Below are 14,971 nucleotides of genomic sequence, written 5' to 3' on the forward strand. Positions count from 1 at the left end.
GCAAATACAATCAATAAACTAGTTCTACAATGTAAAAGGCAATTTCCACATCCATTGTTACATTGGTACATTCGTCTTAACCAGTCTTAATGATATGGGATTATTATTTTCTCTTATTCAACGTGCTGACTCCAAAGCGTGGCGTACAGGCCACGTAGCCCATTTCTATGTGTACTGAGGCAAGCGCTCCTGTTGCGCACAACCAGACTGACAGAGACATAGGACACATGGCGTGTTCACATGCTTGTTGGAACTAGGAAACTCTGACATTGCTGATTCGTTGAACATGGCACGTATATAACTACAACCAGGTAGCAAGTCGGGAATTTCTGAGCGTTTCCTAGTTGACTAGTACGTGAACGCGGCAACTGTGCCACAAAATGAGTGACAAAACCACAGAGTTTCTAAACCCAGAGGCGCGACTACTCCAATATTGACACCATCGTCACTCACGTCGGTTTTAATGACCTTTGTTTTACGCGATCTGAAGAACTGAGGGAGGACACCAATTATGTTTTTTACAACCTGGCTAGCACAGGGAAGAGAATAATTATCTCTGGCCCCCTCCCGTACTACCTGAAGGGGTTCGGAACGTTTCGGCCGACTCTTTGCCCTGAACTAGTACCTGAAGAAACTCTGCAACGACAGGAATGTCTCTTTGTATGACAACTTTAATTTACTGCACTTTTTAAAAGAGACGGGATTCACCCTAACAGCAGGGGTTCCAGGATTATTTTCAGCAACATCGCAAACTGTATTAGAGACTGAGAGACAAGGTCTGGTAGTGTTCCAGTTGTCCCTGTCAGAATAAGCAACAGAGGACTTGGAAAGCATATCTACTCCTATAGAAATGGCACTATGGCTATTGTGAGTAACCTACTTTATGTTCCTTTAACTCGAGTTAATACAAACAGTTATCGCCTACCATTCTGATGGATTGGAGACTGTCAGAAAACGTGGTTGTAACGTAAATAATTTGGTTGTTATTCCATTGGTTACCTCGAGGCAGATGCCCCAGAGGCAGAGGGGCCCACACTCATAGGAATATGGCGCTTTTAAATGTTAGAGCAATCAAAAGTAAAACCTTTCTCGTTAATGACCTCATTACCTGGTTAAATAAAAAATTATAATAATAAAATTACAGAGTGAAAAGTTGATTGCATGTTTCTAACTGAAACATGGCTGTCATCAGACTGTAGTGCCGCTCTTAATGAAACCTCCCCCAAGACAACAGCTTTTCATACTCTATCAGAAAAATGAAAAAGGGTGGGGGAACAGCCTCTATTTTTACTAATGCTCTCAGCTGTAAGGTCATTTCGTTTGACGATTTTGGGTCTTTTGAGCATCATGCTATACTGATTAAATGTCAGCCACCAGTGCTGGCCATAACCCTGTATAGGCCACCAAAACACTGCCCCACTTTCTTTACTGATTTATCTGAAGTATTGTCTATTGTCCTTGAGAACTATGAAAAAATCATTGTGCTGGGCGATATTAATATTCATGTTGAAAAAGACATGGACTCCAGGGCCATTGAATGTATTAATCTTTTGAGCTCTATGGACTTTATCAAACATGTTACTGGGCCCTCACATAACCACGGCCATACTCTGGACCTGGTTATTACCAAGAGGCTTTCTACTGGGCCCACCCATAACCTCGGCCATACTCTGGACCTGGTTATTACCAAGAGGCTTTCTACTGGGCCCACCCATAACCGCGGCCATACTCTGGACCTGGTTATTACCAAGAGGCTTTCTACTGGGCCCACCCATAACCGCGGCCATACTCTGGACCTGGTTATTACCAAGAGGCTTTCTACTGGGCCCACCCATAACCACGGCCATACTCTGGACCTGGTTATTACCAAGAGGCTTTCTACTGGGCCCACACATAACCACGGCCATACTCTGGACCTGGTTATTACCAAGAGGCTTTCTACTGGGCCCACCCATAACTACGGCCATACTCAGGACCCGGTTATTACCAAGAGGCTTTCTATTGACATATCCTCTATTGTTGATGTTGCTTTATCTGATCACCATAGTGTCTTTTTTACTACCTTGTAGCACAGGGTAATACTGAACGAATTATTAAGAAATGCTACCTTACCTCTGAAGTTGCTACAGATTTCATGGAGTGTATGAACAATACTCCACCACCTATTCTGCCTTCCTCTTCTGATGATTTAGTTGATAACTAATAGCAAATTAAGAGCAACCATTGATGCCATAGCTCCAGTAAAGTTGAAAAGGGCCACATCCAAATGGAGAGCTCCTTGGATGAGTGAGGAAATTAATCAATAAAAAATTGCAGAAAGGCAGAGGCCGATTTCAAGTTTTCATAACAATCGGTAATCTGCATTTTTGGATGCCGATTATGGCCGATTACATTGCAATCCACGAGGAGACTGCGTGGCAGGCTGACCACCTGTTACGCGAATGCAGCAAGGAGCCAAGGTAAGTTGCTAGCTAGCATTAAACTTAAAAAACAAACAATCTTAACATAATCACTAGTTAACTACACATGGTTAATGATATTACTAGTTTAACTAGTTTGTCCTGTGTTGCATATAATCAATGCGGTGCCTGTTAATTTATCATCGAATCACAGCCTACTTCGCCAAACGGGTGATGATTTAACAAAAGCACATTCGCGTCAGGGCATTTGCAGCAGTTTGGGCCGCCTGGCTCGTTGCTGTGTGAAGACCATTTCTTCCTAACAAAGACCGTAATTAATTTGCCAGAATTTTACATAATTATGACATAACATTGAAGGTTGTGCAATGTAACAGCAATATTTAGACTTAAGGTTGCCACCCGTTCGATAAAATATGGAACGGTTCTGTATTTCACTGAAAGAATAAACGTTTTGTTTTCTAAATGATAGTTTCCGGATTTGGCCATATTAGTGACATAAGGCATATTTCTGTGTGTTTATTATATTATAATTAAGTGTATGATTTGATATTTGATAGAGCAGTCTGACTGAGCGGTCGTAAGCAGCAGCAGGCTCGTAAGCATTCATTTCTACTTTCCTGCATTTGCCAGCAGCTCTTCGAAATGCTTGAAGCACAGCACTGTTTATGACTTCAAGCCTATCAACTCCTGAGATTAGGCTGGCAATACTATAGTGCCTATAAGAACATCCAATAGTCAAAGGTATATGAAATACAAATGGTATAGAGAGAAATAGTCCTATAATTCCTATAATAACTACAACCTAAAACTTCTTAACTGGGAATATTGAAGACTCATGTTAAAAGGAACCACCAGCTTCATATGATCTCATGTTCTGAGCAAGGAACTTAAACGTTAGCTTTTTTACATGGCACATATTGCACTTTTACTTTCTTCTCCAACACTGTGTTTTTGCATTATTTAAACCAAATTGAAAATGTTTCATTATTTATTTGAGACTATAAATTGATTTTAATTATGTATCATATTAAGTTAAAATAAAAGTGTTCATTCAGTATTGGTGTAATTGTCATAATTACAAATATATATATATATATAAAAATGAATCGGTATCAGCTTTTTTTGGTCCTTCAATAATCGGCATCGGCGTTGAAAAATCATAATCGGTCGACCTCTAATTATGATATTCTGAGAGAGCAACTTGGCAAATATAACAAGGAAATTAGAAATGCCAGACGGGCTCATTTCTCTAACTTGATCACTATAAATCAGAATACTTCGAGAGTGCTCTTCTCTACCATTGAGGCCTGATAAATCCTACCCCCGCAAACCTATGTGAACTTTCCTTCACATCTAAATGTGACGAGTTTACGGCATATTTCAGAGATAAGATGACCAACATGATCTTAGAGCCAACACAGATGCTAAACAGCTCTCTGTCCTTGTACTCCTAGTGCTGCATTCCACACTGTTGATCACAATGTTGTTCTGGACAGACTGGAGAGGTGCGTTGGCCTCTCCGATCCACTTCTAAATTGGTTTAGGACCTATTTAACCGGTCGAGAGTTTGTCACCATTGGTGAACATAACTCAGAGAAAATACACATCACATGTGGCGTTCCACAAGGTTTGATTTTGGTTCTGGTACGGTTCATATGTTACCCCTGGGCAGCGTTATCAGAAAGCACAGAATTGATTTTCACTGCTACGCAGACGATACACAACTTTACATTTCTGTGTCACCAGAGGATTTTAGCTCCACGGATAAATTATTAGACTGTATTAGTGATTTAAATACTTGGTTGGCTCAACTTCCTCCTGCTAAATCAAGACAAGACTGAGGTACTTATTGTTGGAGCGAAAGCACAGAGAGAGAATCTAGACGCACATTTTAATTCACGGGCAATCAAGATAAAAACACCAGCAAAAAAACGGAGGTATTATTTTATATTCGGAACTAAATTTCCAATCACACATTAGGAATGTGACTAAAATAGCTTTTTAACACCTGGGGAACATTGTCAAGATGCGGCTGTTTCTCTCTCAGACTGATACAGAGAGACTCATCAATGCTTTTATTACAAGCAGACTTGACTACTGTAATGCTCTCCTGTCTGGTCTACCAAAGAAAGCCATCGGTCAACTGCAAAGCATACAGAATGCTGCAGCACAGGCACTGACCAAGACCAGATGGAGAGCACACATTACAACGGTTTTAAGGTCTCTGCACTGGCTGCCTGTGAGTTTTAAAATTATTTAAGATTCTTCTATAGGTTTTTAAATCAATCCATGATTGTGCACCCCTATACATGTCAGACATGCTTTTAAGTTATGCACCCAGTATGTTCCTCAGGTCCTCTGGCACTGGCCTTTTAACTATCCCAAAGCCTAGGACCAAGAGGCATGGAGAGGCAGCCTTTAGTTACCCAGCCTCTGGAATAGCCTGCCAGCGAACCTGAGGGGAGACGAAACTGTGGACATATTGAAAACATATATTTTTAGCTTTGCTTTTCCTTAGGGTGCTTTTTAGTTGTTCAGTTTGTGTCATTCTTTTGTTTTGTATCTTATGTTTGTTGTGTAGTAAATATTTCAGCTTTTATTTCAATGTTTTTAATTCGTTTTTATTGTAAATTGCATCTGAAATGTGCTGTATAAATAAAGCTCGATTTGATTACTCCCGCTCCCTCAGTCTGGGAGATGCTGTATGCTATCAGGGACAGTAAGCTATCAACTAGAGAGATGTTGAGCATGTTAACATCTCAGCACAGAGACACACGTCGATGGAGGGAGGTAAGGAAGGAGGGAGGAAGGGTAAGGAGGAAGGGTGTGGGATGCAGGGGAGGAGGTTACAAAACTGAGATGATATACTCAGCACACTTCTCTACCTGCCACTGCCATCCACTCTACTGTACCTTATTAACTCTAATCTACTGTACCTTATTAACTCTAATCTACTGTACCTTATTAACTCTAATCTACTGTACCTTATTAACTCTAATCTACTGTACCCCAGTCTACTGTACCTGATTCAGTCTATTGTACCTGATTCACTCTAATCTACTGTACCTTATTAACTCTAATCTACTGTACCTTATTAACTCTAATCTACTGTACCTTGTTAACTCTAATCTACTGTACCTTGTTAACTCTAATCTACTGTACCTTATTAACTCTAATCTACTGTACCTTATTAACTCTAATCTACTGTACTTTATTAACTCTAATCTACTGTACTTTATCAACTCTAATCTACTGTACCTTATTAACTCTAATCTACTGTACCTTATTAACTCTAATCTACTGTACTTTATTAACTCTAATCTACTGTACTTTATTAACTCTAATCTACTGTACTTTATTAACTCTAATCTACTGTACCTTATTAACTCTAATCTACTGTACTTTATTAACTCTAATCTACTGTACCTTATTAACTCTAATCTACTGTACCTTATTAACTCTAATCTACTGTACTTTATTAACTCTAATCTACTGTACCTTATTAACTCTAATCTACTGTACCTTATTAACTCTAATCTACTGTACCTTATTAACTCTAATCTACTGTACTTTATTCACTCTAGTCTACTGTACTTGATTCAGTCTATTGTACCTGATTCACCCCAGTCTACTGTACCTGATTCAGTCTATTGTACCTGATTCACTCTATTGTACCCGATTGGCTCTAGTCTACTGTACCTGATTCATTCTAGTCTACTGTACCTGACTCCCTCTACTGTACCTGATTCATTCTAGTCTACTGTACCTGATTCCCTCTAGTCTACTGTACCTGATTCACTCCAGTCTACTGTACCTGATTCACTTCAGTCTACTGTACCTGATTCACTCCAGTCTACTATACCTGATTCACTCTATTGTACCTGATTCACTCTAGTCTACTGTACCCAATTCACTCTAGTCTACTGTACCCGATTCCTCTAGTCTACTGTACCCGATTCACTCCAGTCTACTGTACCTGATTCCGCTAGTCTACTGTACCTGATTCACTCCAGTCTATTGTACTTGATTCACTCTAGTCTACTGTACCATATTCACTATTCTACTGTACCTGATTACCTCTAGTCTACTGTACCTGATTCACTCTATTGTACCTGATTCACTCTAGTCTACTGTACCCAATTCACTCTAGTCAACTGTACCCGATTCACTCCAGTCTATTGTACTTGATTCAATCCAGTCTACTGTACCTGATTCACTCCAGTCTACTGTACCTGATTCACTCCAGTCTACTGTACCTGATTCACTCCAGTCTACTGTACCTGATTCACTCTAGTCTACTGTACCCGATTCCTCTAGTTTTATTTTTTATTTCACCTTTATTTAACCAGGTAGGCTAGTTGAGAACAAGTTCTCATTTGCAACTGCGACCTGGCCAAGATAAAGCATAGCAGTGTGAACAGACAACAACACAGAGTTACACATGGAGTAAACAATAAACAAGTCAATAACATAGTAGGGGAAAAAAAGAAAAAAAAGACAATCTATATACAATGTGTGCAAAAGGCATGAGGAGGTAGGCAATAAATAGGTCATAGGAGCGAATAATTACAATTTAGCAGATTAACACTGGGGTGATAAATCTTCAGATGATCATGTGCAAGTAGAGATACTGGTATGCAAAAGAGCAGAAAAGTAAATAAATAAAAACAGTATGGGGATGAGGTAGGTAAATTGGGTGGGCTATATACCGATGGACTATGTACAGCTGCAGTGATCGGTTAGCTGCTCAGATAGCAGATGTTTAAAGTTGTTGAGGGAGATAAAAGTCTCCAACTTCAGAGATTTTTGCAATTCGTTCCAGTCGCAGGCAGCAGAGAATTGGAAGGAAAGGCGGCCAAATGAGGTTTTGGCTTTAGGGATGATCAGTGAGATACACCTGCTGGAGCGCGTGCTACGGGTGGGTGTTGCCATCGGGACCAGTGAACTGAGATAAGGCGGCGCTTTACCTAGCATAGCCTTGTAGATGACCTGGAGCCAGTGGGTCTGACGACGAACATGTAGCGAGGGCCAGCCGACTACAGCATACAGGTCACAGTGGTGGGTGGTATAAGGTGCTTTAGTAACAAAACGGATGGCACTGTGATAAACTGCCTAGTCTACTGTACCCGATTCACTCTACATTACCTGATTCCCTCTAGTCTACTGTACCTTATTCCCTCTAGTCTACTGTACCTTATTCCCTCTAGTCTACTGTACCTGATTCCCTCTAGTCTACTGTACTCTCATTCACTCTACATTACCTGATTCACTCTAGTCTACTGTACCATATTCACTATTCTACTTGTACCTGATTCACTCCAGTCTACTGTACCTGATTCCCTCTATTGTACCTGATTCACTCCAGTCTACTGTACCTGATTCACTCTATTGTACCTGATTCACTCCAGTCTACTGTACCTGATTCACTCTATTGTACCTGATTCACTCCAGTCTACTGTACCTGATTCACTCTATTGTACCTGATTCACTCTACTGTACCCAATTCACTCTAGTCTACTGTACCCGATTCACTATTCTACTGTACCTGATTCACTAGTCTACTGTACCCGATTCACCCTACTGTACCCAATTCACTCTAGTCTACTGTACCCGATTCACTCTAGTCTACTGTACCCGATTCACTCTAGTCTACTGTACTCGATTCCTCTAGTCTACTGTACCTGATTCTCTCTACTGTACCTGATTCATTCTAGTCTACTGTACCTGACTCCCTCTAGTCTACTGTACCTGATTCTCTCTACTGTACCTGATTCATTCTAGTCTACTGTACCTGACTCCCTCTAATCTACTGTACCTGATTCACTCCAGTCTACTGTACCTGATTCACTCCAGTCTACTGTACCTGATTCACTCTATTGTACCTGATTCACTCCAGTCTACTGTACCTGATTCACTCTATTGTACCTGATTCACTCCAGTCTACTGTACCTGATTCACTCTATTGTACCTGATTCACTCCAGTCTACTGTACCTGATTCACTCTATTGTACCTGATTCACTCTACTGTACCCAATTCACTCTAGTCTACTGTACCCGATTCACTATTCTACTGTACCTGATTCACTAGTCTACTGTACCCGATTCACCCTACTGTACCCAATTCACTCTAGTCTACTGTACCCGATTCACTCTAGTTTCCTGTACCTGATTCCTCTAGTCTACTGTACCTGATTCTCTCTACTGTACCTGATTCATTCTAGTCTACTGTACCTGACTCCCTCTAGTCTACTGTACCTGATTCACTCTACTGTACCCAATTCACTCTAGTCTACTGTACCCGATTCCTCTAGTCTACTGTACCTGATTCACTCCAGTCTACTGTACTTGATTCACTCCAGTCTACTGTACCTGATTCACTCCAGTCTACTGTACCTGATTCACTCCAGTCTACTGTACCCGATTCACTCCAGTCTACTGTACCTGATTCAATCTATTGTACCTGATTCCGTCTACTGTACCTGATTCACTCTATTGTACCTGATTCACTCTACTGTACCTGATTCCCTCTAGTCTACTGTACCTGATTCACTCCAGTCTACTGTACCTGATTCACTCTATTGTACCTGATTCACTCTACTGTACCCAATTCACTCTAATCTACTGTACCCGATTCCTCTAGTCTACTGTACCTGATTCACTCCAGTCTATTGTACCTGATTCAATCTATTGTACCTGATTCCCTCTACTGTACCTGATTCACTCTATTGTACCTGATTCACTCTACTGTACCCAATTCACTCTAATCTACTGTACCCGATTCCTCTAGTCTACTGTACCTGATTCACTTTCTACTGTACCTGATTCCCTCTATAGTACCTGATTCACCCTAGTCTACTGTACCTTATTCACTCTAGTGTACCTGATTCTCTACTGTACCTGATTCCCTCTATTGTACCTGATTCACCCTAGTCTACTGTACCCGATTCACTCTAGTCTACTGTACCTGATTCACTCTATTGTACCTGATTCACCCTAGTCTACTGTACCCAATTCACTCTAGTCTAATGTACCTGATTCACTCAAGTCTGCTGTACCTGATTCACTCAAGTCTGCTGTACCTGATTCACTCAAGTCTGCTGTACCTGATTCACTTAAGTCTGCTGTACCTGATTCACTTAAGTCTGCTGTACCTGATTCACTCAAGTCTGCTGTACCTGATTCACTCAAGTCTGCTGTACCTGATTCACTTAAGTCTGCTGTACCTGATTCACTTAAGTCTACTGCACCTGATTCCTCATAATGACATTGACTAGACAAAGAGGTGTCAGGGGGTCACACCAACACAACCTTCAACATTCCTGACCGACCCATCCCCTGTTAGATCCTCCTGTTACCCCACTACCTAAGGCTACAGCCACAGCAGACGCATGAACACTGATTCAACCGCATATGACCTACATCATTGTCTGTTTTTGTTCGTCAAAAGTACAACTCAAGACAACTACTGTCAGACGAGTTGCATACATAAAAATAAGGACTATCTGTTACAAATGGCACAGTATTGCGCTAAATAGGGAATAGGGTGCCATCTAACACCTGTCCAATCCCTCTATTGTTCCCTCTCCTCTAGCCAGTCACGTGTCCCTCCTCCCCCCTCTAGTCCCTAGAGCCCTGTGCCCAACAGGCCAGGAAGAGCTGCTGTGATGGCGTCATCAACATCCCCAGGCCAGCAGTTTCCATGACGCAGCAACAGCACCAGCACCTCTGCTGGAGACAGGAGACCGGAGGAGAAGGTGTGGAGGGTTGAAGAGGGGATGAGAGGAGGGGAGGAGAGGTGGAATAGAGGGAAGAGAGGTGGAACAGAGAAAATGAAGGAGGGAGAGGGGGAACAGAGAGAATGGAGGGAGGGAAGAGAGGGGGGAACAGAGAGGAGGGAGGGAGGGAGGGAGGGAGGGGGAACAGAGAGAAGGGAGGGAGGGGGAACAGAGAGAAGGGAGGACCAGGCTAAGCTAGGCTAGGTAGAACCAGGGAGGGAGGAAGGATAAGCTAGGCTAGGTAGAACCAGGGAGTGTGGAAGGCTAAGCTAAGCTAGGTAGGGCCAGGGAGGGAAGAAGGCTAAACTAAGCTAGGTAGGGCCAGGGAGCGTGGAATGCTAAGCTAAGCTAGGTAGGGCCAGGAATGTGCTGGCTGGGGCAGAGCCAGACTTGTGTTTGTGCAGGCCCTGCTACAGTCTACCGATTGTTTTCAGGTGCTAACCGTCACCCTGACAACCCCACATACGCACAGAGCAAGAGAAAGGGGGGGAGTGAGCAGTGAGTTCCAGAGAGAGAGAGAGCTCTGTAAACTCGACAACTGAAAAAACACCAATTAAGTGTTAAAATGATCCCCAAAGTATCAGTCTGGGGATAGAGCTCAATATCAACACCCAGAAGGTCCTTAAGTCGATTCCACGATGTAACACTCAGAGGGACTCTACAGTCCTCTGTCTGCCATCCTGGGTGACCTTTAGTGATGGGGAGGAAAAATTGCTGCAGTTACATAACGGGATATAATTTTTTAGATATATCATATAATTTTGAAAATATTGCAATATTATTTTTGCACTAGTTGGCTGTACCTGCAGCAAAACTTCAGTATTTGTCCTTCATAGTTTGTTCTCCATCTTCTTTTTAAATAGGGAGCCAATTTGTTTTCAGCACTTTTAATTCCATGACTAATAAAAACTTGTTTTCTCATGGCTCTCTCTTGTCCCTCTGCAGCAGACATATTGTAGCAATATGTTAGGAACATCAAATTGGAATAAAACCACAGTATCAAATCGCAGTACATATAAAATCATGAGAATTGCAATACATATCATAACGACACCTAAATATCGTGATAATATCGTATCGTGAGGTCCCTGGCAATTCTTAGCCCTAGTGGACAGATGCCAGTCTGTGTCTGCTTCCCAAATTGCAACCTAAATTCTATCCAGGGGGTGTGGTTAGTGGTGTATTTTGGGGTTAATCATTTCTGTTTCTTATGTAAATACTTTTTTATGCATGCTAATGGTATTATAAGACATTCACTTTTCGCACATTGATAATGTTTGTTTATTTTGTTGCTATGGTCACCGGCGGGTGTCGCCCTTGTGTGAACGCACTAGCAACTTTGACTAGAGGGACAAGTGGGTACTCGGCAAATATCCACTCAGCCCATCCCTCTGTGTATGCAAAGTATTTAACTCCCTCCCTGGCGATATCTGATCTGGCATCGCAAGGAATCAACTGGTATCTCTAAATTACAGTATATCACTCCAACCGACAGGAGAGAGCCAACAGTGTCTGGGAAGAAGAATAGAAGATAGAATACCTGTAGTACTCCATCATTCAAACAACACACACAAGACACAATGAGAGCAGCGTCCCTGGAGTTTGGGGTTAAGTGTGTCAAGGTAAACTTGTGTATGTCAACCTGTTCCTACACGGTACAGCAACATCTGTCTGTCATCAGGAGTCTAATCAAACCAAAACTCCTTCTGCTCACACCGCAATTAACTATTAAGGATCACCAACACAACATCTAAACCGATTGGACTCCCTGCTCTCAAACTCTCCCTTCTGAATGAACGCGCTATCCAGTGCAAAGCCTGCCACATGATCTCCAGCCCAGACTACTCACTCCACCACTGCTTCAGGAGGAGTTTCATCCCAGGGGCTGCGACTATTATGAACATTCCATGTGCTGTAGCTTCCTCCTGGTGGGGTACTATTTATGGCTGACTGTTTCCTGCTGTGTTTTCTAAATATGTTGTGTATGCGAGCTGTGGCAAGATTTTCCTCTTGTGGGACAATAAACCTGATTCTGATCTACACAGACACATAAACACACACCGTCCTCATGGAAACATGGTTGTCTGGTTTCTGACTGATGGTTGATGACCAACCTACTGTAAGTGACCTTACTGTCTATCGTCATGGTGTTACAGATGTGTCCTGTGCTACAGGTGGACCCAAGTCTGAAGGCTGAAGTATGTGTTTGCAGTACAGAAGTTCTGTACTGCATTGATTCATTGATTTTTGCGCTGTCAACTGTGGGACCTTATATAGACAGGTGTGTTCCTTTCCAAATCATCAGCTCAGGTGCATCTTGTTTCCATTTAACATCCTTGAGATGTTTCTAAACTTGATTGGAGTTCACCTGTGGTAAATTAAATTGATTGGACATGATTTGGAAAGAAACACACCTGTCTTTATAAGTTCCCCCAGGTGACAGTGCATGTCAGAGCAAATATCAAGCCATGAGGTCGAAGGAATTGTCCGTGGAATTGTTGTGGATTATTTGTATTATGACTTTTTAGCTCTGCATTGTTGGGAAGAGCTCATAAGCAAGCATTTCACGATTAAGTCTATTTGGCACATGTAACAAATACAATTTGATGTCGTGTAAAATACAGATTTTTTTCCAAATGTGGTTTTGGAACTGAACCTCCCTTGCACTGATCTGCTTTGTAACACCTTTTGCTTAGTTGTTTCAGTGGGCTGTCCCTCATTAACTGCTCTATAAGGAAAGTATTACCATAGTTCGCTTCTGGAGCCAGTTTTGTCAAGATGCGGACATGGAGGTATGATGTTTTAGCCATGCTGTTAGCGTTTTCTCTCTCCTCGCACTTTCTTCACAAAAGTGGCTTGCGCTGTGTCAGCTGCATGCGGGGCAGCCTGGCTAGCTACTGCCCTCTTGATAAGATTCAGACAAATTACTACAAGGACTCGATCCTCTCAATCGGTACATGACATGAAACACAGACAGAAGTACCAAAAGTAAAAAATTCTAGTACCGAACCGTTTTTCATGTTCTAGTATCGAAAAGGTACAGAAGTTTCAGTATACCGTGCAACACTACTGAAAACCCATTGGATGAGAAGGTCAGAGGGGAGGGACCTCTGGCTTTCTAATCCAATGGGTTTTGAGAAGGAGGCGAGGAGAGAGGACGCAAGGAGTATGCAATTGAGATTCTCCACTGGTCTCCAGAGATGTGGACCTGCACACTCCCAATCATGGATTTGAAATGATTGGATTGGTGGAAGCATTGTCAGGGGGGAGTTTCCACCATTGTTAATCCATGACATGGAGTGTACAAGTGCACACTTCCAGTGAAGGGTGGTGAATCGGGAGGAGGATGGTGTGAGACTGGACTCTCCTCTACTCCCCACATGGGAGGGGGGGGCGAGTGTGGGTGTTACATAAGTCAATAACTCACCTGGAAACTCACACTACATACAAACACAGACACCCCCCTCCCCCTTGTGGTGTGTCAGACTTACCTAGCTGTTTCAGGAGGGAGCCATTCTCACACTGCCACCTCTCATTCTTCTTCTCTGGACTGCTTTTCCGCCGCTCCTTCCCCCTCTCCTTCACCCCGTTCTGCTTTCCCTTCTGCCCCTTCATGGTTTTCTCTGCAGAGGAAATAGAGCAACATTACAGTGCAGCCATGCATGATGTTAGAGAGAGGCAAGAGCAGGCCTCTCCTAGGATTTATTGTAGCGGGGGACTTTAATAAAGGATATCGGAGGAAAGCGCTCCCGAAGTTCTATCAACACATCTCCTGTGCTACACACGAAGAGAACACACTTGACTATTGCTACAAGGCCTACACCCGCTCACCTTTCCTTAAACCAGAACACGCGTCCATCCTGTTTCTTCCCCCCTATAGGCAGAAACTTAACCAAGGAGCACCAGTGGTAAGGACTGTTCAACATTGGTCTGACCAATCGGAATTCATGCTTCAAGACTGTTTTGATCACGTGGACTGGGAAATGTTCCGGCTTGCCTCTGGGAATAGTATCGACGTATACACTGACTCAGTGACTGGGTTCATCAGGAAGTGTATAGAGGATGTTGTTACCACTGTGACGAATACAACTTATCCAAACCAAAAACCATGGATAGATGGCAGCATTCACGCAAAACTGAAAGGATGAACCACCGCATTTAACCACGGCAAGGTGACTGGGAACATGGGCGTATACAAACAGACCAGCTATGACCTCCGTAAGTCAATCAAAGAAGAAAAACAACAGTACAGGGACAAAGTGGAGTTGCAATTCAAGATAATGGAATTCAACCTTGACAATCAACCGTTCTATGTCGTGGGTGATGTTGGCTTTCGCTACTGGTCGAGCACCGGTATACACTAACATTACCAAGTGCTCTATTGTCAGGATGTTGCCCTACCGGAGTCACACAGTAATAGCGTCACTGCTATTAGCTTCACAACATACTATGGAATGCCGTTTGGGTCTTTGCGTGTCCAAAAAGATACACGTCAAATAACACTATTTGACAATAACACTATTTGACGAGTTAAATAAGCTTTTAAATTGACATCAAATAACACAGTTCTATTATAGAATGTTGTGTAAGCCAAGCGCCACCACTACTATCAGTAGCACTGTCAAAGCTGTATAAAAAAGTCTGCAAACAAGCAAACACCGGCCACGAACGATGTGTTTACAATACCGCTTTGGTAATAAAGCATTATTTGTTCGACTGAAACTTCTGGGGTAGCTAGCTAGCTAGCTTTAGCTTGGTACCTAGCCAGCACCAATA

At 42.4% G+C, this 14,971-nt stretch overlaps 1 protein-coding gene across 5 annotated transcripts in view; it reads right to left on the bottom strand.

Moving 5' to 3' along the window:
• Positions 1 to 14,971, bottom strand: part of LOC139537732 (protein Jade-1-like) — a 217,371-nt gene that overhangs the window by 17,431 nt on the left and 184,969 nt on the right. For all 5 annotated transcript variants that reach the window (XM_071339420.1, XM_071339419.1, XM_071339422.1 and 2 more), the window contains one exon: positions 13,687 to 13,818. In XM_071339420.1, the coding sequence (XP_071195521.1) occupies positions 13,687 to 13,818 (132 nt within the window). The remainder of the gene's footprint in view (positions 1 to 13,686; positions 13,819 to 14,971) is intronic.

Source organism: Salvelinus alpinus, chromosome 13 (assembly GCF_045679555.1).
Source record: "Salvelinus alpinus chromosome 13, SLU_Salpinus.1, whole genome shotgun sequence".
Taxonomy (NCBI): domain Eukaryota; kingdom Metazoa; phylum Chordata; class Actinopteri; order Salmoniformes; family Salmonidae; genus Salvelinus; species Salvelinus alpinus.